This window comes from Synchiropus splendidus, chromosome 5 (assembly GCF_027744825.2).
Source record: "Synchiropus splendidus isolate RoL2022-P1 chromosome 5, RoL_Sspl_1.0, whole genome shotgun sequence".
Classification (NCBI taxonomy): Eukaryota; Metazoa; Chordata; class Actinopteri; order Syngnathiformes; family Callionymidae; genus Synchiropus; species Synchiropus splendidus.
Genome location: NC_071338.1, coordinates 26,443,308 through 26,471,025, shown reverse-complemented (window position 1 = coordinate 26,471,025; position 27,718 = coordinate 26,443,308). Strand labels below are relative to the sequence as shown.

At 42.5% G+C, this 27,718-nt stretch overlaps 1 protein-coding gene across 14 annotated transcripts in view; it reads left to right on the top strand.

Moving 5' to 3' along the window:
- The window catches only part of mical2a (microtubule associated monooxygenase, calponin and LIM domain containing 2a), a 32,812-nt gene extending 15,007 nt beyond the window's left edge, over window positions 1–17,805 (top strand). For 2 of the 14 annotated variants that reach the window (XM_053864343.1, XM_053864342.1), the window contains exons 5-23: window positions 60–176; window positions 929–1,030; window positions 3,056–3,211; window positions 3,520–3,620; window positions 3,768–4,025; window positions 4,758–4,873; window positions 5,011–5,137; window positions 5,214–5,304; window positions 6,069–6,216; window positions 7,012–7,211; window positions 7,675–7,781; window positions 7,981–8,046; window positions 8,112–8,234; window positions 8,445–8,540; window positions 9,040–9,288; window positions 10,944–11,051; window positions 12,547–12,727; window positions 12,810–12,886; window positions 14,234–16,344. In XM_053864343.1, coding sequence (XP_053720318.1) covers window positions 60–176; window positions 929–1,030; window positions 3,056–3,211; window positions 3,520–3,620; window positions 3,768–4,025; window positions 4,758–4,873; window positions 5,011–5,137; window positions 5,214–5,304; window positions 6,069–6,216; window positions 7,012–7,211; window positions 7,675–7,781; window positions 7,981–8,046; window positions 8,112–8,234; window positions 8,445–8,540; window positions 9,040–9,288; window positions 10,944–11,051; window positions 12,547–12,727; window positions 12,810–12,886; window positions 14,234–14,626 — 2,816 coding nt within the window. In that variant the 3' untranslated portion in view covers window positions 14,627–16,344. The other 12 variants (XM_053864348.1, XR_008414489.1, XM_053864347.1 and 9 more) reach the window with 12 other exon arrangements.
- Window positions 17,806–27,718: the final 9,913 nt, after the last annotated feature.

Genomic DNA, 27,718 nt, shown 5'->3' with positions numbered 1-27,718 from the left:
TGATAAAGCGTCTATTTTTAAAAGCCTGGTCCTTTTTTAATATATAGAAAATGTTGCAGGTATTCAGCAGCTGCAGTTAATGCTACTGAAGATCGCCCTCATCGTTGCAGTCGAATTCCACATCAACGTGGAGTTTGTAAAGCTCAGAGAACCTGCCGAAGATCAAGAAAATGAAGGTTTGCTCAGGAAATAGATGATGGCACAACATGTGTAGCTTAGTGTCTTAAACTTTCACTGGTTTTTAATGTGCACTTTGTAGTCTCCAGCTGCTTCTGTGTGTCCCTGTTAATGAGCAGCTCCAAGCTTACTTGGACTCTGTACTGACTGCAGGGAACTGGTCAGCCAGGAGTATTTAATTTCCTTGACGGCCAGATTGTACCAAAACAAACACTGACACTGATCTAGTTTTTGATGATGCTTTAATTACTCAGCTTATCAGAGGTCAACTGTGTGATCGGGTCCACTTCACTTGTTAGAAGTACGCCTTTCTATTGTCCCATTGTTTGCTGGTTCTGATAACAAATAAACCACCTCTGGTTTACTTATGGATCAACAACTTCTGCTCCTCCTATAGTGCACATCGCACGCCATTGTCAGGCGTCTACTCAGCTGTAATATCAATACAGCGATAACAACAAGGGCCTCTTTAAATTTAGACTCATTGCTGAGTCCTGTGACAAACTTAGCTCTGCCCTTGGATGAATTTTCCACTTGCTAATGTTGCACAACAAAATGCTAGGCACTGATTCAAAGGTCCAGTGGTGTCAGTGGAAAGCAACATTTTTGGTCCCCACTAAACTGAGAGTCTGAAGTGCAGGAAAATATATTAAGTACATTTTCAGGTGCAGCATAATTGTGCTTTCAGTAATGTGAGTGAAGTGAAAAAACATTTTCCCCTCCTCACGCTCTGTTGTGTTTTCTGTGTCAGGACTTGGGTGGAGAGCTGCAATCCGACCTGCTGATCACCCTGTGGCCAACTATGAGTTTGACGTTGTGGTCGGGGCTGATGGGCGCAGGAATACCCTGGAAGGTGAGACGAGGGATTATCTGTATGCATGCCTCGCAGATCTGCTCGACTTAATGAAAGACCTCAGTACGAAGTGTGGTCTAAAGTTTCACATGCATCATGAAGAAAGGACAATAAATGCCCCGAATCCATTCTGTACTGAGTATTTTGTTCACAACAGTGACTTCAACATTCAAGTTACAACAAACTACAAAGCTGCTGCAGCTATTAATAAATCTGAAACCTTCACTGTGACTGGGGTTGTGATGCTGTTCCAAAAACACAGCAATTGTTTTCTCCAAAACAAGTCAAAATGTGTCCTGTTGTGCAGAAGATATTATGAAAGCAGTGCACTCAAGTATGTGTGCTAGTATGTGGCGGATTGGTCGAGTCATAAGATTTCACTTCACAAGTGGATGATTGTACTGTCATGTCTCACGCAGGCTCTAAATTTGGACCGTTAGCTACAAAGATGTTCACATACATACATATATGCGTGCGTCTGGAGCTTTAAGTTCATCTTAGTGTGGACCGATTTTGAAGAAAACACCTCCTTGTGGACTCCTTAGGTCTATGTGGGGCTCTTTTGCCAGACCCCACAAGATGTTGTGACAAACCTGTGTGTGAGTGTGTGTGTGTCCGTGTGTGTGAGTGTGGCTGGATCAATTGAGTGAAACATGTGAGTGAAACTAACATAGCTCTTATAGAGCAATGCTAACTGATATTTTCATGATATTGCATTTGAAACCTGGAACTGTTCCATCATCAGGACTTCATTTTTGTACATTTCAAGATCATTAAATTATAAATAGTACAATTATTAAGATAAATATTAATGTCTTGAATGGGGAAGTGAAAAAAAACTTCCACTTCCCTTTGAACAACAGGATGAACAATCACAAATAAGAGCTAAATTGAAGTAGACACAAGATCAGAAGGAGTTGCACCGTATCTTTGTAGATCTGGCGAAAGCCAATGACAGACTTCCTCGAGAGGAAGTGTCGTATTGTATGAGGAAGTCAGGAGCATTAGAGAAGCATGTGAGGGTTGTGCAGGAGCATGTATGAGGACAGTGATGAGATGTGCTGTCGGAGTCTTATTTGCTGTTATGCACTGTGAGATGAGTTTAGAGAGGGCTGTGATGTTTGCTGATGATATAGTGATCTGTAGTGAGACTAAAGATGAGTTGTGGGAAAAGATGGAGAGAAGAGGAATGGAGCTTTAAATCATCAGTAAACATGAGTTCATATGTTGGGATCAGTCGCCCAGAGTAGAAGGGAAGCTGTATAGGACAGAAGTTAGACCTCTGAGACTGCGATTCAGATGGTTAAGTGCCCCTCAATGAACCAAGTGCATTAGTCAGCAAACAAGTTGTTCAGGATGAGAACAGCGTGTTTTTTATGGTTTTTAAAAACATACTTGTCTGAGTCATAGTTGCCCTGATATAAGTAAGTGCTTGAAGCCATGAAATAATACCTTCAGTATTTTCCTAAAAGAAGCAAGTCTCTCGTCCCAGGAGAATACATATTTGTTTAAAAATAGAGCTGAGCGCATAGCAGAGGCTGACGAACACACTGGTTTTATTTTTCTTTCATTCTCTGAGCATGCTGCATTTGTCCAACAAAATAAAACGAGTTGTTTAATCCTAATAAGGGCACTTTGCAGACAGAACATTTGTTCTCTAATTATGAGTCAGACGAAGGGTAAATATTTTTCTCTGAAGTGAAACGGTTCCGCACGATCCGTAAGACAGTGTTTTTTGTTGTCTGTTTGTGGCATTTGTGTTAGATTTACATCAACTATACCTGTGACACATTCTCTGATTGACTTGAAAATGTCCTTCAGATTATTAGTTCACCTCTTTTCATGTGTTGGCAGCTGAACCCCCGATTCTTTGTCATATCATTCAATTGTTCCGTTTAATCCAAAAAGCTTCTGTTATCCTGTAATGACTTCCCTATAATTAAGGTTTAACTGTCTATATCCTTCTGGTTTAACCAACAAGCCTATGGGCTGATTTGTATTTACTGTTCTGTGTGTGTGCTTCAGGTTTCAAAAGGAAGGAGTTTCGGGGTAAACTGGCCATTGCCATCACTGCCAACTTCATCAACAGGAACACCACAGCAGAGGCCAAAGTAGAGGAGATCAGCGGGGTGGCTTTTATCTTCAACCAGAAGTTCTTTCTTGACCTCAAAGAAGAAACAGGTTGGCAAAAAACAGATGATATTCACGTGTCTGGGTGAAATCCAACTCACTTTACATATCTGTCTTATGGCTCCTATAAAAATTGCTGGTAAAAAATTAGGACAGTTCATCATTGACAGGTACATCTACAGGTGCGGGGCCATATACCTTCCTGGTGCTTATCTGCACTTCAGACTTCAGACTATGAGACGTTGATGACCTTAAGGGTTTAGATATTGAATCTAATCAAGAATATAGATATGTGATGATCATAAAACAATAAAGTCAGGGTTTGTTCCCTTCATTGACTCTCCATTTATCCTGTGCAGGTATCGACTTGGAGAATATTGTTTACTACAAAGACAACACGCATTACTTTGTGATGACTGCAAAGAAGCAAAGTTTGTTAGATAAAGGCGTTGTTATCAACGTAAGTGGTTTTTCTTTTGAATTCCTGTCATGTATGTGTTTTCATTTACTAAGTGGTTCATGGAAGAGATGTGATTGGTATATGTTAGTTTTGAGTTTTTAATACTCACCATTGGCTGAGCTGACGACGTGTGTTGGTGTCCTGCAGGATTATGTCGATACACAGATGCTGTTGAGCAGTGAAAACGTCAACCAGGAAGCTCTGCTGTGCTACGCCCGAGAGGCTGCTGACTTTGGCACCAACTACCAACTTCCCACTCTGGATTTTGCCTTGAACCACTGTGGGCAGCCAGATGTGGCAATGTTTGACTTTACAAGCATGCACGCTTCAGAGAATGCTGCTCTCGTGCGGGAGAGATGTGGACACCAACTGCTGGTTGCTCTGGTTGGCGACAGCCTTTTGGAGGTAAAAAGCTTCACCACTGTGGTAAACAAAGCAAATTGGCTGCGGTTTTGGGAGGAATCGAAGCTGGGAAGAAAGCCTATCATTCTGATCAACTTAGCAGGCTTCGGTCCACAGATGCAGTCAAATCCACTCTGTCATATGACGTCAAACTAAGACAGAAAACAGATTTGATCAGTGGTGGTGCTGAGGCACTGCTCTACTCCTCGTGGTACCTGCATTAAGCCATATGGTGCATTTAGAAAGCAATATTTTATTCATCATTTTTGATTCTCATTAATCATCACTGCTTTGAGTGAGAGAGTGCACAACATGTGACCTTCAGAATGCTATTCACTGTGTTTTGAGTTTCCTTTATGTTAAATGCTGCTTGTGGGGCCCTGGGAAAAGTTCCCTTTCAGCACAGAAGCTCAGCCGGTCCCAGCCATGACTGTTGCTATGGATGAAAATTGATATTCCATTAGTACTAAATTGAATGTAGTGAACTTTCTCTGCTCCCCTTATCCACCGCTGCCACTGCTGGTTTTGATATCAAGCAATTATCCAGTTATTAACACTATGTGTACAAGCTGTGACAAATTGACTTGAGTAATTATGGCTGTCAACTATCCAAGATCTTATTCCGTATTTGAAACAATGACATTTCACTAGGTCCAGTTCAAGTGTGTCTCAGTGCCCTCTTTTATTTCCGTGTTTGTGCGAACATCTGAGCACTTTCTCTTCGTTTCTGTGAAGCCCTTTTGGCCAATGGGGACAGGATGTGCCCGAGGTTTCATGGCTGCCTTCGATACGGCGTGGATGGTGAAGAGTTGGGCCCAGGGTCAGACGGTTCTGGAGGTGCTGGCTGAAAGGTAGACACACCCAGCTCATGAATGAGGAATGTTGTTCGGTGTGTGTGTTACATGCACATGTCAATACTATCAAAGATCCATTTCCACATTTTGTTTAAAAGGATTTATCAATGCTTTCTTTACTTATGCTGAATTAGGGAAAGCATCTACAGATTGCTACCTCAGACGACCCCGGAAAACATCGTCAAAAACTTTGACCAGTACACAATAGATCCTTCAACACGTTACCCAAACCTCAAGTCAGCGTGGGTGAGGCCACATCAGGTACAGGTTTTCCTCATTCATACAGAAATCTCCAGTATTATGGAATTACACGTGGTAATCTCAACGTTTTGTTCAGGTTCGTCATTTATACATAAGCGGTGAACTGAATTCATGCTCGCTGGAGCGTGCTGCTTCCATTCGACGCCCTGTGAACCTCTCCAGACGAGGTGATTATCTCCACTAATGAATAAAAAAATGTTCACGTGACTAATCTGCCACAACCAATCTCTTTATTATTTGAATTCATCATGTGGATTGTTCTTTATTTTCTGTACGGTCTCTACATGGTCAGGGGCTGTAGCTTCTCATTTCCTTTTTTTGTCTAACATAAATGGTGAGGTGCCAGGTTGCAAGCGTGAAGTGAAGCACATTCTGAGGTTTGTTTTTACATGTGGATTCATGGTCCGTAGCAAGTGATGAAATGAGAGCTGAACGGGTTACAGTGGAGGGGAGTGCTCAGTTTTTGTGTTTAACGTTGCCTTCAGTGTGATCTGAAGAGAAACGTGTGTGAGGACGAAACTAGTTTTAGAGTGTCCTGTGCTAAGAAGCCACTGCTGTGTGTTTATCTCCACTGAGGAGGAAAATTGCAGAAGCTTGTTCAGCAGAAGTTTCACAAGTTATTCACTCAGGGAAGTGCATGTCTAGACTGTCTTGCTATTCCAAATTAGCTATATTGGTTGATAGTGCTCAGAATATTTTCTTCCTCTTGCCTGACATTCATTCCCCCCTCACTTATCTTGATCATCACACCTTCACATCCTTGTCCATGACTCTCATTAGTTGTTGTGCTCTTGTCCTTTCACCCGGTACTTCCGTTTCTAACATTCGGAATCCACCTCTCTCCTCTCCCCGAGTCCAAACCAGATGAGCTGAATAATTCTATCATATGAACTGGCTATTTGAATTATCTTATCATCTTTCTGCTCTACAGAGTCTGAGGTGCGGCCAACAAGGCTTCTCACCTGGTGCCAGAGACAGTTGGAAGGCTACAAGAACGTCACAGTCTCAGACCTGACCCTGTCTTGGAAGAGTGGGCTCGCCCTGTGTGCCCTCATCCACAGGTTTAAACCTCAACTCATGTATGTGTCCATATTCAAGCTACCATCAAATTCTTTTTGAGCTACCATGCTGCCTGGAACTATGCTGCCATATAATTATATCCGCTATTGCTTTAATTATTACCTTCATACCTTTTTCCTCAAGAAACTACAATTTCATGTGGTCCAACAAGTTTCCAGAAACCACTAGCATATCCCCCCCTCCGCTCCTCCATATGTCAGCAGCACAGTCGTTGAAAGAAAGCTAGAGGAAAAAAGTTTGATCACAAATGCTCATGGACGTTGGTGTTTGTGGAAGACCAAACTGTTGGAACATTTCCATCATTCCATTTGGACTGACGTTGAGTGTTATCGTATCAGTGTGCTGTCAGTCACCTGATACCTGCGTGCGCAAACCTCAGTCAGGAAATAATCCTTTTAAAGAGTCTCAGCTGCCACATTCCTGCATCTCTGATAACCATTAGAGCATAGTATAATCTTAACACGTTTTAGAGCCCATTGCATACATTCGGAAAACTGCGTGTGAAGAAATACATTTGTTGTTTCTTTACCAATTTCTCTAGAAAAGAAGTTAAGCAGTTTGCCCCAGTTCAGCTTTACCCTGTGAGGTGTTCCAGACTCAAGGCCCGGGGGCTAGTTCTGTATGTTTGTTAAGTTGTAAATTTACTGTTCAAATGTTCGTTTCAACTGATTTCTTTAACCCCAAACATATTCCACAGCACCAATACACCTAATTAAAACAAAATGAAACAAAGCAAAACAGAAAAGAATGATTATTTGGTTTTAAGTTCTCGTCTCATCCCTCTTAATTTCCAGAGATTTTGATTCACTGAGTGAGGATGACACTGCTGCAAACCTGCAGTTGGCTTTTGACGTCAGTGAACGCGAGTTTGGGATCCGACCTTTGGCCTCTGTGACGGAGCTATGTGACGGACTTGAGCTGGACAAGGCGAAGATGATCAGCTACCTCTCCAAATTTTATGAGCTCTTCCGCGGCACGCCTCTGCCTGTGACAGGTACTGATTTTGACACCATTTCATTTGACTGGTTCTTGCTCTCACGTCACTTGGCACTTACTGAACAGGGCATTTATAGGAAGATGTTTCATGCATTACTTTAACTTAGACTGTCAAATGAATAAAATGTTTTTCTTTGGGTTTGTGTTTTTAACTTGAGTTGTACGTTTCATAACATGCTTACATTTTTTATGAAAGTTTGAATTCTAAATTCCAAATGGTACATGTTCCTCTTACTTCCTGTGTCTAGATGTCACCCTTGTTTCTTCCTCTTAGTCAAGGAAAGTTTATGGAATCAGGAATGGGTGTTGGTACCATCGCTGGGTTGTGACTTTTTTATATATGTATATTTTTTCCAAGTATGATGTCACTGGACGGGTCGTTTGTAACATGAGCTGATATCCATTATGCAACTTTTGGTATGGAATGTGTGGGAATTCTAACTCGGTCACATGTCCTACAGCAGGATCCCGAAGGGGGGATGAAAACAATGAAGATTACCCATCCAAGGAAGTCAGAGGCAATAATAACGTGCTGAATCTTGCTCTGCCCAGGAAGCGAGTGCCTAAGGTGACTAAACATTGCGTGTTGGAATCTGATACCGTTTGTTTGCTGTTGCTGTCTTTCATTAGCCTTATCTACTGTAAATAAAGGATATTTTGAGTGCATTAACACGCTCATAGGAATGTTCTTTTTTAGTTGCGACTTGACAATTAAATTTTGGGCGTTGTAAAAGGTTTTGATGATTAGCTGAATGATTTTGTTTTAGGAAAAGTCAGAAAGTGCAGATCTCATTTACAAAAGACGACGGAAGTTCAACAGCTGTTTGGAAGAGGTTAGTTGCTGGACCTGATGTCCCAAGTTGTGGTTGTACTGTAAGCACATCCTCTTCAATTCCAGGCCACCAACTTGTCCAGCAACAGTTCTGCTGTGCAAGAACCCAGAGAGAACAAAGTGCGCTCCATTTCAAGTCAGCTTCTGGCCAAGTTTGAGTGCACGCCGAGCCAAACACTACGAAAACAGGTGAACAAGAACATGGCCTGATCTTTCGTTTTACTTGGACCCTGGCTGTCAATCGCAAATAGTATTTCTGTCTGGATGTCTTTTGTAGTGAAACTCATAGTTCTTCCATTTTAATAGTTTCTTTTCTTCACAGCATTTTAACCTCTCCTGCCTTTTCTTTTTCTTCTTTGCCTGCGTCCTTTTCCTTGGGATCTTTTTATTGAATCTTAGTCAGATGATGAGACTCCTTTACCGCTTCATACCCTGACTGAGAGTCGGCACAAATCCCCCCCTCCTCTCCCACCCAGAGCCTCTCCTGAGATGCAGGTAGATAGCAGCCGCCACAGTGAACCTTAAGTATAGTAGTTTATAATAAGCGCTTCCATCTTGGATATGAACCAAATTTACATAACACACACACACACGCATCTGATGAAGCTAGTTTCCCTGTATGGGAGTTTCCCGTCTCTGCTATATACTTAAAGACACACTTGCATTTTTGAATTTGTGACTCAGTACTTGCTTCCCGGAAACATCTTTCTAAATACCACAACTTATCTCAGCATTTTAGATTTAATCCAGGAAACCTGACTTGCATACTGTAGATCTAAAATGAGGAGAGTTCACAGAAAGATATTGTATGAAACATGTAGTTCTGCACTTAAAAAAAGAAAAAAAAAACACAGATCATCTGATGTACCTATAAATAAACAGTAGTAAAAAAAAATACCAGTGTGTTCCGTTGAGTGAGGCATGTTAATTTACTGTTTTCTTTCTGTTCTCTGCGAAAGCACTAACATGCTCTGATGTGTTTCATCGCTTCCAGTTTGAAATCAGTATCAGAGCTGCAGCAGAACACTTAGTTCGAGTGCCACCTAGGACCTTACCAAAGCCCGAACTCCAGCCTCAGTTGCTGCATTCAATTTCTGTAGTGAGGCTCAGACATGTAGAGCCGGCCCCGACCCAACCTGAGAAATCAGCCCCCGATCCCCCTCCTCCCCCCCTCCACTCGGCCGTCCAGGTCATGTCAAGAATCCTTCAGCGCCTCAGGGAGGTGGACGAGCACATCTCTGAGGTGAACAATGTCTCCTCTTTTGTGTCATTAACTTCTTTGTCCTGCTTTCCCCCCTTTCTCTCTTTCCAACATCTGTCCAAGTTTGAAAATTGCGACTCCTCATGACATATTATGCCTTGATTATACATTAGGCCCGGGTAATGTGCAGTCGGACAGTGAAGTCGACCACTAATTATCCAGCCTGACAAAAGCAGCAGGAGCGAGTCCACTGACCTGGCACAAGAGAGGGGAATTTTTGGGTCTATGAGGAGCCCATTGGCCAGGGTTGAGGCTAGATTTTGAGTGGCCAAAGATCTTCTACACTGGGGCCGACACTGCATAAATGACCAGTGGTTGTTACTTTGTAGAATGTTTGGAGTTACTTTGTTGATTTTTTAGAAACGCACAGCACGACAACAAGGTCACATGTGAGGTATGGAAACAAAGAAACTCATGTCCTTTGCTGGACTGGCTGTCAGGCACTCTAATATTTTGAAGGACCGCCTACAGTTTTGATGCACTGAAGCATTGTTTTGAGTAGCTTTTACAATCCGCCGAGATCTTCTATCGATTATGGAAGAGTAGAACCAGAGCATGAAGTCTTCCTTGGCACCTCCCGCTGATTCTTGATGGGTTTGAAGTCTGGACTCGCACTCGGTCATTCAGTGGGTACATTTGACCTCATTCTTGCATGTTGCAGGACCCTAACCGAGTTGGTGGCTGGTTCATGTTTACTGAAGCAAAAATCCAGGTGGTGCCCTTTCTTTGGCCTGGCAGTCTATTTTGGTGTTTGCTGACATCGCTAACCAGACGCAGCATTACAAATACCCACCTTTCTCGGGTCCTTGGTTGTGCTTCTGAACTACAGATCTTGTGGTTTCTTCCAAATTTGCAGTGGTAGGTGTCAATCAAAAATGCTTCAACGACTGATACAGCAACAGCGCCCCCTCCAGGGCTAATGTTAAGGCCTGACTGTGTCGACGTAATGATGACGTAATTCAATTTCGCAAAAGTCCTAACAATGTTGTCAGCAACAGCAAAGAGTCTTGACTGTACTTCTGCTCATTCTGGCAAGTTTGTCAGGATCAACAAGAACCTATCCAACAGCTCCTTCTGTGCTGCAATGGTGCCTAAATCTGATCCAGGTTTAGTGGATACTGACCACTGCACATAAAGTTATCAAAATGATGTACGTAAGGTTACAGTAGGTGAAGTATATTTACTCTATTGATGTACTGGATCACTGTGAGGATGGAGCGGCAACAGTCTGCTCTCAGGGCTCTCTGTCTCCGTGTGTTGATATCAGATAAAAATGGGGCTTGTGAACGTGTTTTGTCTGAGTCCTCTGCCAGGTCTTTGCTGCGGTGTCAGTTTCTCTCCCACCTCCCAACTACAGGCTGAGTAAAAACCTCAAGCAGGGTGTGAAATTAATATAATAAGGAAGCTATTGTTCCTCACAAAGGTGTGATTGTTCTATTCCCGACAATACACACCTGGCTGTCAAATCCTGCTTCTTATTAAGGCAAAGAGACACAAAAGCCTTTTATCATTTCACCCTGGTGGGTAATTCTAGTGCTTATTAGTCGAGTTATGTCTGCACACCAGGAGCTTCTTCATATTTGTTTTGAAGTCTGGATGGGGCGAGGTGAGTGTGATACCTGCTTTTGTTCCTGTAGAAAAAGGCTCAGGCGCAGCAGACCCGAGAGTTTCACTCTAAGAGTATCAGAGAAAAAGCTGTTCATCTCAGCGGCATGTTCTCAGGAGACAACTGTGCTGTTATCAAGGTGACTATCTGGAGTGTGACCTTTGACCTTGCTCTGACAAGATTACCTGTAACAGTGTGCTGCATGCTTTTGTGAGGTCTGAACTCTGATGTGTTTCCGCGGTCTACCCAACAACATTTCAAACTAGACAGTACGAACCCATCTTTATTGAGACCAGTTATCCCAAATATTAGGATTTTTCTCACGTGAGTGCCAGCTGTCTTTGTGTCTGTCATTATCTCTGGTTGAGTCTATGAATCCATGTTTATTTCTAGAGAGAAATAAATATAAGAGAGGCATAGCTACACTCATCCCTCCTTTTAAAATGTCTCGTTCATGAATTGATCAGTGACCAGAGACAAGACAATAACCTTCAGATAAATGACAAGTTCATGATGCAGGAGCTCAATGCTTGCTCACTGTGACCTCGCCGCTCTCACATCTGCACTTGTGTTTTAACCACCAGCAACTCTCACAAAGAAGTGAGGGAGGACGGGGAAGGGAGGTTCTGCGGTAGCACTTTTGGCGACTCCACCCAAGCCACTCATCCATGCCGGCCCGGGATCCACATGTCACACCAGGAATTTAAACACAAAGTCCTGTTCTAATTCCTCTTTTCAGTCTCAGGAGGCAAATTAGGAAACTATTTGGGCCCAACAAACAAACTGTGCCACTGAACCAGATGTGTTTATGCGCATGCTGTTGTGATCTCATTCTCTGTAATTATGTTTCACTCTGCTGAGTTTGGTTATAGCACATGGTTACATGACACACCCACTCACTGAGTGCAACAACGGGACTCAAACAGGAAAATGAGGCTAACACAAGTAGCTGTGGCATTCCAAGTGTAAATGTCCATATTAATGATTTACATTATGAAATGACTCTATGGGCCACAGAGTCATTTCATAATGATCAGAATTGGGGAAGCTACTTTGCAATGCAAGTGTAGCTAGTAAACTAAAAAAAATCTATCTATCTATCTATCTATCTATCTGTCTGTCTGTCTGTCTGTCTGTCTGTCTATCTATCTATCTATCTATCTATCTATGTTTTTGTACAGCTCACATGTGAACACAGGTTGTGCCTGTAGATGAATCTACATCCTGTACTCTGCATGAGCTCAGAGCTGTTGCTAGATTTTCTTTCTGTCCTCTGAGGCCACTGTAGATGTGAGAACTGCTACTGGAGGTGTGCTGAGGAGCGTGGTTCATTACTTGATGCATATGACATACGTGTAACTACTCGCATGCTACACCAAATTGTAGTTAAGCTATGTATTTTAATGTACTTCAAGTCTCCGAACACTATAACATGACTTCATTACAGACTGGCTGCAGAATTAAATCCAGACTCTGAGAGTCTTTCTGGTTGCCTGTGTAGAAGATCAACCAACCAGCAGAAAGTTTAGTCTCCAAATAAATGAAAAGCATGTTTTGGTGTGATGTTGGTCACTTCTTTTGCTGACGTTGGAAAAAAACACATTTTTAAAATTAGAATTGCTTTTGTCTCTTAGGGAAACTCAGTGCGGAGGTCGCTGCCTCAGTCCGTCGACAAGTGCCACTTGTGCAAGAGACGAGTTTTCATGGTGGAGAGGATTAGTGCTGATGGACTCTTCTTCCACAGAGAGTGTTTCAAGTGCACGGCCTGCAGGTCCGCCATCCGCCAGGGGTCTCACTCCTACGACTCTGAGCAGGGTCTGTTTCTCTGCTTTAAAACACTTGTGTTGTTTAGGATTACACAAGTTTGTTTCATGTTTCATTTGCTTGACAACTGCAGGAAAGCTTTACTGCAAACTTCACTTTGATCAACGGAACAGTGTGACAAACTCACCCAGGAGTTTCTCACTGCGCAGGGTAGGTTTTGCCTTGTTTCTCATTCAGAACGTACTGTATTATTGTCCAGTAAAAGGTGACCACAAAACGGCTCACGGACATAAAACATTTTTAATGGTTATTATTTTATTTTTAAATTTTTATTTGCAAGTACTACTCGTGATATGAGCACCATGTGCCTCCTCACAGGTGCACTCTTGCTCCGTTCTACTGCACTTTAAACAATGGATTTTGCTCTTTAGTTCTGAAGTTAATTGAGGTTCATTCTGCTGGAACCAGTCCTCCTGAATATCTCTAGCTGCTGGGTTTAAAAATTCTCCCTTATTTCTGAAAAAATAGGGGCCGATAATTCTCTCACTGATAGTGCGACTGTGCCATGTCGTGCATTTTGAGGGGGGAAGCAATTGATTTGAATGGGAAATAAGTAAATAATAAAGATAAATAAATACAAATAATAATAATGAAAAGTGAGAGATTGACAACAAACATATATTATATATACCGTAATTTCCAGACTATACAGTGCACCAGAATATTTCCCAATAAATTTCAGGAAATTTTAAAAAGGAAAATGGATCTTGTTCATACATGCTACAAGCTGCAGTGGTCTGTAAGCTGCAGGTTCAGTGGTACTGTCTGCGCTGTGGACAGGTGAGTGGTGCACTGACTTAAAAATGGTTTTAAAACTAGTTTTGACAACAGGGTCCAACATTGAGAGTGAGGAAATAGCGGAAACAAGCTGCATAATACGGAGCGTCTTGATTTATCCACGCTGCTCTCACAATGTACAGCTCTCCAGCTGGGACGTCAGTGGCCGAAACCCGACTCGCTTGTGTTCACGTCGGACTTTTGAGCCGAACGCACTTTGTCTCGAGGCAGCGTCTCTCATCGTATATTCACATTAAAGACCTCAAAATGCGCTGTTTTCGCCCGCATGCCCAAAGTTCCCACACCACTGCTGGTCTCAGCGGCTGCATCTTGATTCCAGACCTTCAGGAAATTGTCTCTGTTAACAGAGCTCTGGACACCCGGGCGAAAACACAGCATTTTGAGTGCTATAATTAAATGTAATCTCAGCCAGTAAAAATCCATATATTAGCCGTGGTGTAGTATAAGCCGCAGGGCTCAGACCGCGAGAAAAAAGTAGTGGTTTATAGTTTGGAAATTATGATATGCTATAACTTTCTCAAAAGTGTTTCCATATATAAAACATTTCACATTTCATAAAGCTATTTTTGTCTTATATCCTTCAGTCATAATTGTAAGAGAAATGCATCTTAAACATGGTGTGGTGATTGCTAAAGTCTTTATATTGTCATCATATTGTGGGGATGTCGAATGTAACCTCTCTTCTCTTCCCTGTCACAGAAGCACCTCAGGGCTGCAGTAGATGGTTGTGAGGACTCTGAGGAGCAGACCAGAGCACTGAACCTGCAGAGTGAAGCTGCAGCAGGTACCTTCAGCTCCTTCATCTGGAAACAGCTGAGCTGGCCCCTGAGGGTGACGCGCGTGGTGTGTAGCGCCCCCCAGTACGTGTCTCTCCAGGTGCAGAGCGCAGCACGAGCCCTGGTGGCTCACGTCAGGCAGAACTCCCAGGACTACGTTTTCCTTTACGAGCTGATGAGCTTGAGTCTGCCGCTGCTGTACGTGCTGAGAGAGGTTCTGCTGCAGATGCTGGCCGAGGCTGTGCCTGAGGCGCGGAGCCCCTTCCAGCCCCTGCTCATCTGGGTGCAGGAGCAAATGGGCCAAAGGCTCATCTAATATTCATCCAGAATTAAGGTCCAAAGAGTCAAGAGTCCGACTGTCCTCGCACACGCACCTTCTGATGTTTACACGTGTTTGGATGACGATGCTGGGGAGGTTCAGCAGTAAATAAACGTCGGGTCAGGGTCAGAGTTGTAAATGGCCAAAACCAAAAGTGCCTTAATCTCACTGCCATTCTATGCAGCGGGACGGTCATTCACGGCTGAATTCCTATTTTAGGTTCTGAAGATGGATTTAAGAGTTTTATACACTTGATTTAAGAGCTGACTCAAGCCAAGCACAGGGAGACTTGCACAGGGATTCTCTAGTTTACTTGGCAGTACATTATTCTGTTGGCAATAGACGATAAACTGGGTTACAATAAGGAAGTGACCTTTACATTATGACCTTCGAGTCACTTCTGCACCACCAAAACTGTGGGTTGTCACGGTGGGTTTCTGGTCTACTTTCAAAAATAGCCCAAGATGCAACAGCAAGGGGTCATGGGAAGGAAACGCTGATGTGGTCAGATCCAACAGACCAGTCGATTTTAGTTGAGAAGCGAGAAGAAATCGCGACGGTTCATCATGAGACAGTGTTACCTCAGACTCGTGATCCAAGATAGATGTGATTCACCAGATGATGACACACTTCCACTTCACTGCAGTTCCAACACACTCATGCCAGCAGACACACAAACATATGAATCACAAAGCAGCCAGTTGCAACAGTGTGTTTGTTTCAGTCTGTACACATCCCCTTCAGGTCACAGTCACTGTTACAGACCACCATCAATGACAACTGACTGAGTTGAAGGAGCATAAATAATTCACCTCCCTGTCAAAGACATGTTCCATTCTACATCATGGAGGTGATTGTGATATAATTTTAACATGAAACACATGTCAAGTATGATGAATTCATCTTCATTTTGTAGTTTTAATGTGATCACTCGACTCCAACTCTTGCTGTGTTCTGGTTTTCACTTGTGTGTTTTCATCGTTTCCATATAGTTTCACGTGACGCCGCCGACTGTTGGAGTAGTTCACCTTTGCTGCCACCTACTGGCGCTTTTGTAACATTACATGATGACCCTGGCATCCTGTAGGTCAACCCATTTTGATCACCTTGACTCAGTAAATATTTCCATATTTACTGAAAGTTCTTGAGTGTTGTATGTCTGGCTTAAGAAAAATGTCTCCTGCTGGACTGTGGCACGACGTTCTATCGATGCTCACCAGGCACTTTAGACTTTTAGTGTTCGACATTGTTTGTGTTATGACAACTACCTGATATTAAACTGAATACCAAAGATGTTTTTATCGAAATGGAATGTTCTGAACATGAGCGACAGGTGTGTCTGGAAAACGCTGGTGAATGTCGGTATGTGTTTTATTTATTGAGAATGTCTCAGATGACTCTGATGTTTCTTCCCATCAGCTGCGCTCTTTTACGACGAGTGCGAGCCGAGAGATTGTCACGATCCAGGTGATCAGCTGCATGGACGTGCTCTTGTTGTTTTGCTGTGACATTAAAATGAATGAAACCAAAATACATGATGGATACTCATCTTTACTCACGGCTGCCCCCTGTGTTTGTGTGATAATAAGACAAACTGAGTTGCATGTGGAAATATTTAGTCCGCCTTTCTTCTCGACTCCAGCCACTGCAATCTCGCTGGGAGGCTCAACTTGATATTCAGCTATTCAGTATATGGACTATGAAAGCTAGTTCAGACGGTAGTTCCATGTGGGATTTAAAAAAAATTAAGTAAAAAAAAAATGTGATGAATTAATCTCAATTAATAGCAGTTTCATGGTATAAGAATATTTGCCCGAAGAAGCCACATTTTGCAATGTGAATGAATATGGTATATTACTGAATCAATACATACCCATACATAGTTCCATACATACATTTAAACAACAAAATATTGTTTATTTTGCATCGGTTTGACAATAGCACAATAAATCACGATGGTGGCTACATTCAAGTTTTTATATCAGCTTATTTTAACTAAAGCTCTTTTCATGTCTTGAAAATATTTGTCTGAGAATTTCAATGTTATAAGAATTTCTAGTACATTCAGAGTAGTAGAATCCCTGGCCAATGTGTAGTGAAAAACATCTCTGAACAAAAGCAAACAGGCTGCTTTTTTTCTTTTTGTTCAGGGATTCCTCCATGTTTGTTGTTGTTGTTATCATCCGAGCTGCCACGTGTCTTGTGCATCAGTGTGATCAGTGGACCAGGAACTCCTGCACTTACAAAGGTTTCCTGTTGTCTGGAGAGCAAACTGTTCCATTAAATTATTTTTTGTTGTAACTAATTAATCGTAATAATGCTGTAATTAATTAACCTGTTAAAGTCCCACCACTGTTGTTATGCAGGACTTTCTACGAAGCACCATTGTGCTTTGGCTAAGGTTCCTTTGTAATGTGACTCTGGATTTTTTTTTCAACCAACAAAGTGTGTCGTGGCTTAAAAAGCTTGAAAAGCACTGCCCTAATGGACACGCATGAAGGTCTAACAAGGACAAGAGTGAATCCTCACAGCCTGCTCAAACCAACTTTTCTCTCCAGAACACTGGTGAATGGACTGTGTTTACGGGAAGAGCTCATAGACCATCAGCAACTTCTTGAGACAAAAGGATCATGAGGAAATGTGAGGCTTCTGACCCGACGACTTCATCACTGTGGAGTGAAGTTGCCCGTGATCCTGCTACTGAGATTATTGTATTGTCCTCTGGAGACCCTTTTTCTGTGTTCAGACCAGCGAGGGCAACAGTGTCTTAAATGTAAAGCATCACACTGTGAACTGAGTGTGTGACTCTTGACCTGTCGTGCCGTGTTGGTTTGCACAAATAGTCAAAACTCATGACATGGCAACCTGGACAAGGTGTACATTTTGTCTTTGAAAGCTCACAGCAAATGCAAATACAACATTTTAAGTCACAACACATCTGGAAAAGCCTCAACAAACTCTCTTGTCATGTAGCGGCTTAACGTTGCATCTGAATTTGTTGTGGCTTTTGCAGGTGTGTTGCGAGTTAATGCTGTGTTTCGGTGTTTGGATTTGTTGCAGCGTTTTGCGTTTGAGCGCTCCAGGCCACCGTGTGTTACATCACTCCATCGCCATTCAATTTTCAACATCATTGACATTTTCTGTCTCCTTCCCGTGCGTTTAATAAAAAAATAAGAACTGAAACTGAAGTCTTTTTAAAGAAACAAAAATGTAATTATGTTCTTACACAACCAAATCCAATCTCATCTGTGAGGTAACACCAGACTGATGGTGATGAATTTAACTTCTGACACATTGAGTTATTATTTTCTTTCAACAGCCACTTCAAACTCTTTTGTTTGCTCATTTTTTCTCCTCTGTCTTTCTTTTTGTAGAAGCAGAGTCACATGAGTTTTCACTTCTGGAGTGAGAGCCTGTCTCATTAGTATATGGCGTCACATTTGGTGGATTATTATTATTATAAAGTTACATTAAAAGGATTGAAAAGGATTTACACATGAAAGTAAATGGTTCAACTGAAAGTGCGCTGATCTCTGACAAGTCCATATGGCAGCTGCTCAAAAGTTGTTTTAATAGATTTAAAATAAGAAGGTTTTCATGGATTAAAAACAAAACACAGAATACGTGCAGATTGTTCTCCAAGTCACTGGATTATATTCATATAATAAAGAGGACTATCAGAACCCAACGATCTTAAAGTCTGAACACAATTGGAGTCTTGTGTTTCTTTCCCTCGCTGTAGCGTTGCTGCTTGTCGTGTTTTGTTCCAGCGAAAGGTCATTTTTCCTCGGCCGTAACAGACGCGTGAACCTTTCACGGAGCGATGACGATTATCATTTAAGAAGCAGAGCAATCAGACTTCTGAATTGCTCGGAAATTACCGAAGCTGCAGCAGCTGATGGGAAAACTAAAATAAAATCTGGGAGGAGATGAGGATGAGCGATTATTTGAGCTCCGCTGTGAAAGGATGAGACCCACCGCAGTAAATAAGATTTTGATGCCAGGCGTGTAAACAGTGATTCAAGATGCTGGAGAGCAGCCCGAGACGTCACGATCACGCGGAGCAGCTCCAACAGGCGCGCGGCGCGTCTGGCTGCGACACACATCAGCCCTGCGGCGCGTCGCAGTCGTCCTCGGTCTGGAGACGCTCGCAGCCAGACAGGCTCCACCAGCCGAACAACAGCCCGACAAGCCCCAAACACACACACACACACACACACACACACACACACACACACACACACACACACACACACACACACACACACACACACACACACACACACACACACACACACACACACAATATATAGCACGATTTCAGTACATCCTGATCACATATCTTTTTAGAATTTGATTTTTTTAAGTTTTTTTTCAGAACTCCTCCCTGCGTGTGTTTGCTGTCTTTAAGGCGTTCTACTTTAAGTATATCATATTTGACCTATTAAAGGTCAGGTCATTGAGTCAGATGTATTTATTTTTTATCACATTCCTTGTCATGCGTCCACATTCTCTATGGACTATGATTTTCTCCTTCTTTTTTTCACTACTATGTTCAATTCAATATCTGAATGAATATTTATGAATGAACCAGTTTATATTGACATATAGAAATCGTTATACTAAAAAAGAAAAAAAAGTGGAAAGACTGAATGAAAGAAAGCTAGAAGAAAAAAAAACCAAGTAAAAGAAAGAAATAAAATGAACAAAAACGTTAGAATGAAAAATACTTTTTTGATCATGTCTCGTCCAAAAACCTGCTACTGTTTTTCTGGCTGAAAAAAAAATTGAAGTAAGAGAGACAAAGAACTTTTGTATTCACGTTCAAATTCAATCGAACGCTCCTTCTTCAATTTAGCGTCAAATATGGTTGCAGTTTGCGAGTCTAACACTAGAGGTCAGTAGCTTTTATATCCCACCATTAGGAACTGACGTGATGTTCATTCACTGTTGTATACAGCACTAAAGAAAACAGTGAGACAAAAAACTTGTGGAAATAATGGATTCGTACAAGTGAGACCATAGTTCTGCTCCATGGGCCTTGACCTCTCATGGGAATTTGTGATCAAGCTATGCCACTGCATAATTTCACTCTCATCATCCCCCCCACACACAATAGCCTCCGACACACGCAGGAACCTTAAGGTCTTTTTTTTTTTTTTTAATCAAAACCAAATTCCTTCAAAGCTCTTCAACAAAGCTTGAAGCTCTTCAGCTCTTCTACAACATTTCTTTTCACAATTTGACCTGTTTGAATATGTTTTCCTTTCAGGCAGGAGTATTGAAACAAAGCAGCTTGTTTTGATCTGACAAGGAGATTTAATGATGTAAATATATGGAAGGAGAGTTTGATCCTGAGGTCAGGAATCCTCCAGGTGTTGGTGGAAACACAAAGTGGCACAAGACGGACACGGTCTGGCAGAGCAGACTGAAGGTACAGCGAGGGGTGGTGGAGTTGTGGTGTCTGATGTGGTGGGATTATATAAACAGTCCGTCCATTGTTATTGTCAGGTGTGACACATAAGACTAAAGCAATAACAGTGCAACATTTGGAACATTAAATCAATGTTCATCGGGTCGTGGCTCCTTCAAAGGCAGCAGCATGTGGAGCTCACTGAGGTTCTCTAAATGAACGTGATCATGCTCTTTTCCAGGTCACAGTGAAGTATTAGTATCCATTTGTACTGATAGTGGAAATACAAGTGACTATAGCTTCTTAAACTGAGGAGCATATTCAGTGGAAGGTGGGATCACAGTCCCAGATATCTGGGGTGAGAGGCTGGTGACAGCCTGGACAGGCAGGTGCATCAAAGGACACACACCCGTGTGCTGCTCCTTACACATATAAACACACTAACACACCTTTGCTCACACACACAAGTGGACACGTTTAAATCTTTATCTTTGCCATAACCCTTTCCCCAGCCTCTCACCCCAGACCTAACCATCCAAAACACATGGCTCACCTTAACCAGGACTCTGAACCAAACTAAAACCCAGTTAGTTTTCATCCTCCAATTGTGGCTTAACCTCGTGGGGTCCGGTCCTCATAAGGATAGTGTTTTGTCAAGAATTGGTAGGATACAAAGTAGGATAAGCAAGCCCACAGACACACACACACATATGAACAAACAAACCTGTGTGCGTTACATTGTTTAGCATTAGGAGACACTGCTAATATGATGTCAGGTCTGTCAAAAACAGGTTCTTCCCACTCAGATGTCCGTAAAGTCGATCACTAAAACAGAGTTGACAAAAAAAAGAGGCTATCTGAAGTCGCGACTAGCATCCCATCTGCTAGCAACCACTTTTGTTTTTTCCAAAATATTCAAACCCACTTCAGCCTCAAGACGAGGACGTCTTCACCCATTTCAGTGGAGAAATGTTCCACAGACTTTGTCAAAGCGCTAGCCTCCCAGCCATTAGCGCTAAGTGTGGACTGACCGCCACATTTCCCCGACTGACAAATTTTCCGACATTTAAGTTGGGCTCGTGACAAAGCATCTCAATAGCTCATTGTTCTGAGCCGCTAACGTGAGTCGGGTCTTAGGAGACGTGTTTCTGCCTCCTAAAAAACGGAGAAGATGATCACCTGTAATAAGAGATGCTGCACCTCTAATCTTCAACGGCCATTAACTGTAATTACCTTCTGCACATGCTCAGTCGGCGCTTTTCATGCGGCCGAGTAGTTAAGAAAATGACGACGAAAAGGTGTGCTGGCTCAAAAAGGGCACTTTACATCTATCACAGCGCCAGGAACTTGTTTATCATTGATTTTTCAAGCCAACACAGGGGAATCCTCCAATGACAGCCATCATCCCTCTGCTATTGTGGCCCTCAGGCGGGCCCCTCCCCTCCCCTCCAGGCAGTTTTCTGGACACCTCGGCGTGATGGTTGACGCTAAGTGATCATGTTCCTGCCTACTGGAGGCACAGTGTGGCTCTTGCCAGATGGCAGAACTGCTCTCCAAACATGCATCTGTGTGATATCATACAAATCCTCGGCCTCCGCCACAATCGCGCCGCACATCTGGTCATAATCACATTTTGAACACTGGTTATGCAATAATCTGTTTTTAATGTTTGAGCACTTTGGGCCAAGCTGCGACAGAGATAAGGAGATTTGCAGGCGCAACATTGGGAAAAGTTTGAACAGATTTTAATGGATCTTTATTGAAACGGATGAAACAGAAAACGGCTCCTGAGGTGAGTCAATGAATGAACGCGTTTCATTACTGTGTGTCGGACCCAGGTGACATGTTCACGACAAACCGAGATATTATCGCCATTCACTTTCTCACACTTTTTTCCATTTGTGTCAAACTCATGGCCCAGGTGCCAAATCCGGCCCACCGGACTCACATTTCAAGTGGCCCACAAACGTTTTCACCTCATACTGACAATTCTCAAAGGCATTGATAAAGTAGGAGAGAAACCCAAACTCGTCTGGATAAGGGCCCCAAAACACAGAGTGGATTCACGTGTTTTGTGATCTTCTCACGACAAAAACTCCAGAATAGAATAAAAACTGCGAAACCACTCTCAAGTATGACTTGCTCAAATTTAGAAATCGCCGACTCAGACGAGAGGGAGCGAGAATGAGCACCGGGTTGGAGCCCGACGAGTTCACGGTTGAAAATGAGTTGTAAAACATTGTGCTGGTTTCGACCATTGTCATGGTGACGCATCAGTGCAGTGTGTGGTTTCAAAGTGTTGGAGAGTGTTCAACCAAACTATCTAGAGCCTTCTAATTATATTTATACTGTATTATATAATGGTAAATTGCGTTTATTTATTATTATTATTATTTGGAAAGCTAAGTTAGTTCCTTCGTAATTTTATCCAATTTATTTAACTTGGTACCTGCTTTTAAGGAGAACACGTTTCCATTTTTATGTACTCAATACTAAACTTTCATGTATGTAAATATGTTCTTGACTATTTAGGCAACATTCAAAATCACAAATAGTAAAAAAAATAAAAATAAATAAAAACATAACTACATTGGATATTCTGTATTTGTCCAATTGCTTCAAATTTTGTTCGGCTTCAGCCACAAATTTTCAGTTCGCATCACTAAAATACATTTTCTTTTTTCAGAATATCTAGTGATAATTCCATTCAAATTGCTGCACGGTCAAGTTGAACGCACAGCGTGTTTATTGTACGACTGCTACTGAACCAAATGTCTCCAAGAGCCTCTTTGGCTGTCGTGTTATCCTTTCCTTTTTACATTCAAAAGGTCTTCGTGCTGAAGACGCCGCCGAATCTTCCGAGGAGGAATGTCTTGACTGCTGCTATTCAGAGTGTGAAGGTGAAGAGTGTTAGGCTCAAGAGGCTGCCATCTCCACCAGGACTACAGCCCGGGGTCGAACACATGATTCATGATTCCAGTGATAACTTGAGCTGCGGTGTAGGTGGGACTTGATCTTTTGTTCTGAAATAGTCTGAGTTTGTCATGGTGGCTCAGGAGAACAGACCCAAACATTGAGATCGCTGCTGGTTTACAGGGGACTCGAACAATGAGGGTAAATTTTACAAGGTTTAAGACACCGAAATTTACAGAAAACAGGGCACAAACCAGAAATGAGGAAACAAAGGACATTGCCACCAAAACACAGAGCGAGGGAAACACATGGGGATGGGGGAAAAACCTGTAACAGAAAATAGGCGAATTAAGTCAAGCCTAAATAACGGGTACAACAAAAACGCACTCGGATAAACTCACGAGGCCCAAACAACGAAAAGAGCTCGGTGGTGGAATAAACACACACACACACACGCGAGGAAGAAAGCCAACAAGTGGAGTTGCAGAAACTCTCACACAAAGCTAGGGCAGAAAACAAACAAGGAAGAAACCAAAAAGGCGGCAGAAAAGACGTGCAGAAAAGTTATCAAACACGCCTAGGAACAAAGTCACGAGAGGATGAACTTTACCGGTGGACAGGAAGTAACCATCTGGCAACACAGTCTGGAGACCAAGATGTTGAAATCAGTGGAGCTTGATTAGCGGATGGGTTCCAGCTGCGCTGTTGCGAAGGTGGACAGAAAACAGGAAAAAGAAAGCACAAAAGAAAACCAGAAGTAACAAAATAAAAGGACATGGAAGCTGAACATAACAGAAACAAAAATATTTTCATTGTACCCCTAAAGTACGGTCCTCTATAAGAACCATGTAAAGCCCCTCACAATCTGTTGTCACGACTAAACCCCATTTCACTTGGCTTGTAAGCGGACCCCTTTATTCCTGCTCTTATCTGGGAACAAAGTGGATCAGCCGTCTGGGAGAGCAGTCAAACAGAGATCCAGGGAAGCACCTGGCTCTGCACTGCCATCTGATTAGAAGAGGTTGCAGGCCAGACCGAAGCAGAGCAGGCCGGGCAGCAGATCTGGCTAATTCTATTGTGCTGCTGGCCTCCCCTCCCTCCGAGGCTTCTACAAGCAGGTTTATCACTCAGCGATGCCACAGCACAGCCCAACAATCCCTCATCCAGTCATGAATGAGTCTGCCAGAGAAACATGAGCTTCACTGCTTTGAACACGTGATGCATTTCAAGAAGACCCTCAATGGAGGAGATGCCAAGAGCCAGATCGATCGGATACCGTTGTGCGGACACTAGCGCTGCGTTGAAGACATGGAATTCTGCCTTATTTTACAGATCCTTAAAAATATTTACTTGTGCACTCGTGCCGACCATGAAGTTGGATGGGTGGATGAATGGATGGAGAAGATACTGAGTGATAGAGTCTTCACCATTACTCCTCAATGAACAAGGTGTCAAACCCAATCAGAACTGGGCAAAGAGGAACATCTATTAAACTCATTTAATAAGGAGGGCTAGACTTGTATCTTTGGCTCTGAGGAACTTCAACTGTTGCGGTGTTTGATCACAAGCTAGAACTATAAAGGCGTTGGGTCAGTGCATACCTTCGCCTAACCTTCGCCTAGCCTCTCTCTCTCTCTCTCTCTCTCTCTCTCTCTCTCTATATATATATATATATATATATATATATATATATATATATATATATATATATATACACACACACAGTGGTACCTCGGTTTTCGAATGTCTCGGACTTCGAACAAATCGGAGTTCGAACAAGAATTTCGAGATTTTTTTGCTTTGGATTTCGGACGAAAATCGAGAACTCAAACGCCCACGAAAAAAGCCGGAAAAAACATGACGTGCGCGGACTGATCAGCTGGCCCATGATGTGCTTTGTTATTGTGTATAACGCAGCCTCTGTATGCAGACGTGTCCCGTTAGCTGCATTTACTGACTGTTTTTTCTTCATATTGAGGGGTAAAACCTTTCCTGTCTCCACACTGGACCGTGGTAGAGAGTCACAGGGGAGGTGCTCACTCTAGGACTTGACTCCAGGGTTTGATGTCCTGTTGTGGGCTGGAGCTGGGACAGGGATGAGGCGAGTCTGGGACAGAGCGTGACTTGGTTTATGACTTTGTCACAGCCAAACTGCACAGAAGCGCACATTCAGAGCTGGACACGCACCGGGCACCTCTTCACTTCTGGAGAGACGTCACTCACTCGGCAACCCCTCCCACATGCAGCGGCCACACACATAGAGGAACAGCGCACCTGCAGCAGACACTCTACATTCACTCCTACAAAAGCCTATTTTAAGGCTTGGAACGCATTATTTCTTTTTCCATTCATTGTAATGGGAAAAATTTATTCAGATTTCGAAAAATTCGCTTTTCGAACGGCCGTCTGGAACGGATTGTGGTCGAGAACCGAGGTACCACTGTATATACACATGGACGAAGCCCTGTTATACTATTGTACATTAAATACATTAAAAATTAAATTCACTTTTGTCGTAAATGTGCTCATGACTACTGGTTATGTGAGGCCAGCAGAGAAGGCCTTGCTGGCCCTGACGGCCCGCCGCTGCTAGAAAGGCTAACAAAAACCTTCATAAAAATATTTTTGTCAGGTCAGCTCTTTTTGACAAGGTCAGGGTGTGGCGAGGTACCGTCACAGATTCCCTTTATTGAGCGTGACGACGCTCTTCAGAACAACATTGTTCCCTTCTGTCAACAGCATCAAGATTTGCAGTCATTTCACGGCTTGTATCGTCACCACATTTGTCTCCCTTTGATCACTTGTTCGGCCGACGCCTCTCAGATCGCCCACAGATCAACAGCCTTGGGGAGCAGCTAGAGTGGAACGCAGTGCCTCAGGACATTATTCAGAGAGTCGTCTGCTCAATGAGGAGACGTTGCACTTCTTGCATTTCTGCTAAATGGTGGTCATACATGCCGCCAGAGCACATCTTTCTTTCATGGCCAGCTTTTCTTTTTGCCGCTTCCTGCAGAATCACACATGGGAAAATGGATTGATCTGCCCAGGCTTGTGAGACTAACGTCAAGAACTCTGCAACAGTCGAAACTGAAGGTGGGAAAACTCACCCGGAGATACATGCTGATATATATAACATGCACATGAATAGAAATCCGCTTTCATGTCACTCATGATGAAAACATTTTGGAGGATGAAACTTCCAAAACACAACATCCCTAACAAAGACACGTGTGTCGATTGTTGACTCAATATCAACACCGCTTGCACTGAGGAAAAAAAAGGGGCAGAAGGAAGGCAAATATACAGTATATAAAATAACATGGCTGTTTATACAACAGGTTCATGTTTCGTTCAGGTGAAGACATGATAATCCATGAGTTAATATTTGAGCTGTTGTTTTCACTCCCATCGGTTGTGGGCTATGAAGTGACACATATTTTTTTGCCTATTGAAAAAAAAAAAAACTGTTACCTAAGTGGCAACCTTTAGATTCAGCGATTGTAAAAGTGCTACAACAGAATCAATGCAGAAGCAGCTCGATGTTCAAATTGGAATATTTTGTTTTTACAGTGCGAATCCGGAGCATCTATCAGGCTCTTTGTGCTGTGCTGAGTCCCATTAGGCTGTTTAAGAGGAACATTTGTTGAAGGAGTGTAGCACTCAGAGGCACGTCGTAGCAGCGCAGTTGTTTTATAATGTCACCAGCTGTTATTTTCAGGCTTCATCCACAGCTCCTGTGTTTCTGCGATGATTAGGTGCATTTCAGACCGATGAGGACTGGAAATTGTATTGAAAAAACATTTTGAGTCAAATTTGCTTGTGTGTTAATACTTCTTGGATCTGATGGAGCATTTATTCACTTGTCAAGGTCGAGACTAGAACCCAAGTGCAGTCACTGCAGTCCACCATAGGGGCCCCAAATCTCAGGTCGTATAACTCATAGTCATCCAGAGCAGGAAGTGATCAAAAAAATCAAATTATCTCGTTCAAAATGTCCAAAGCCTGACTGTAATCCAAACATGGAGAGAAAACATGAAACAGAACTGGACAGTGAACGGTGATGGTCAGAAACATAGGCACTAAAATGAACCAAATAGGTCAAAGTCAGACACCAGGGGTGAAAAACGGCAGGCTATACATTAATACTACCAATAACGTGACCCTATAGCTCTATGGATATTATATATTTTGTCAAAATAACTAAAATAAATGCTATAAATCTGAATAGTGAATACTTTATTCAATTTCAATTTTCAGAAAACTTGGGGCTCTTAACCTTGTTGATCTCGGGGCCCACGTTTCCCAGAACAAATGAACCCGAGGCCCATTCAATAGAACTGATTCATAGCTCTTGATTTCATTTGTGATCAACAACCATATTTAATCTACTTACACGTAAACAAACCAAAACCTTGTGATCCTCGCATGGATATTTATTTGTCATCGAAAAGTCCAACTAGCAGCAGAACCAGGTGCAAGTCATGTTCATCAAATTTACTAAAGAAAAATTAGAACAAAATTAAACTGTTGAGAAAATTGAAAAAAAAAAGAACTGAATAAAATAAATATAATAAAACCATGTCTAAATATCATAAAATAAAAATATTTTATTTAAACTCCAAAGAAGGTGAAGAAGTAAAGTGTAAGTCAATTCAGTGACACACTACTGGCACCATATGTGGCTAATGTATAAAACTGAGCGTCTCACGGTCCTCACGGCCCAAAGGTGTAATACAAAAAAACCTCTAGCGGCCCTCTAGGAG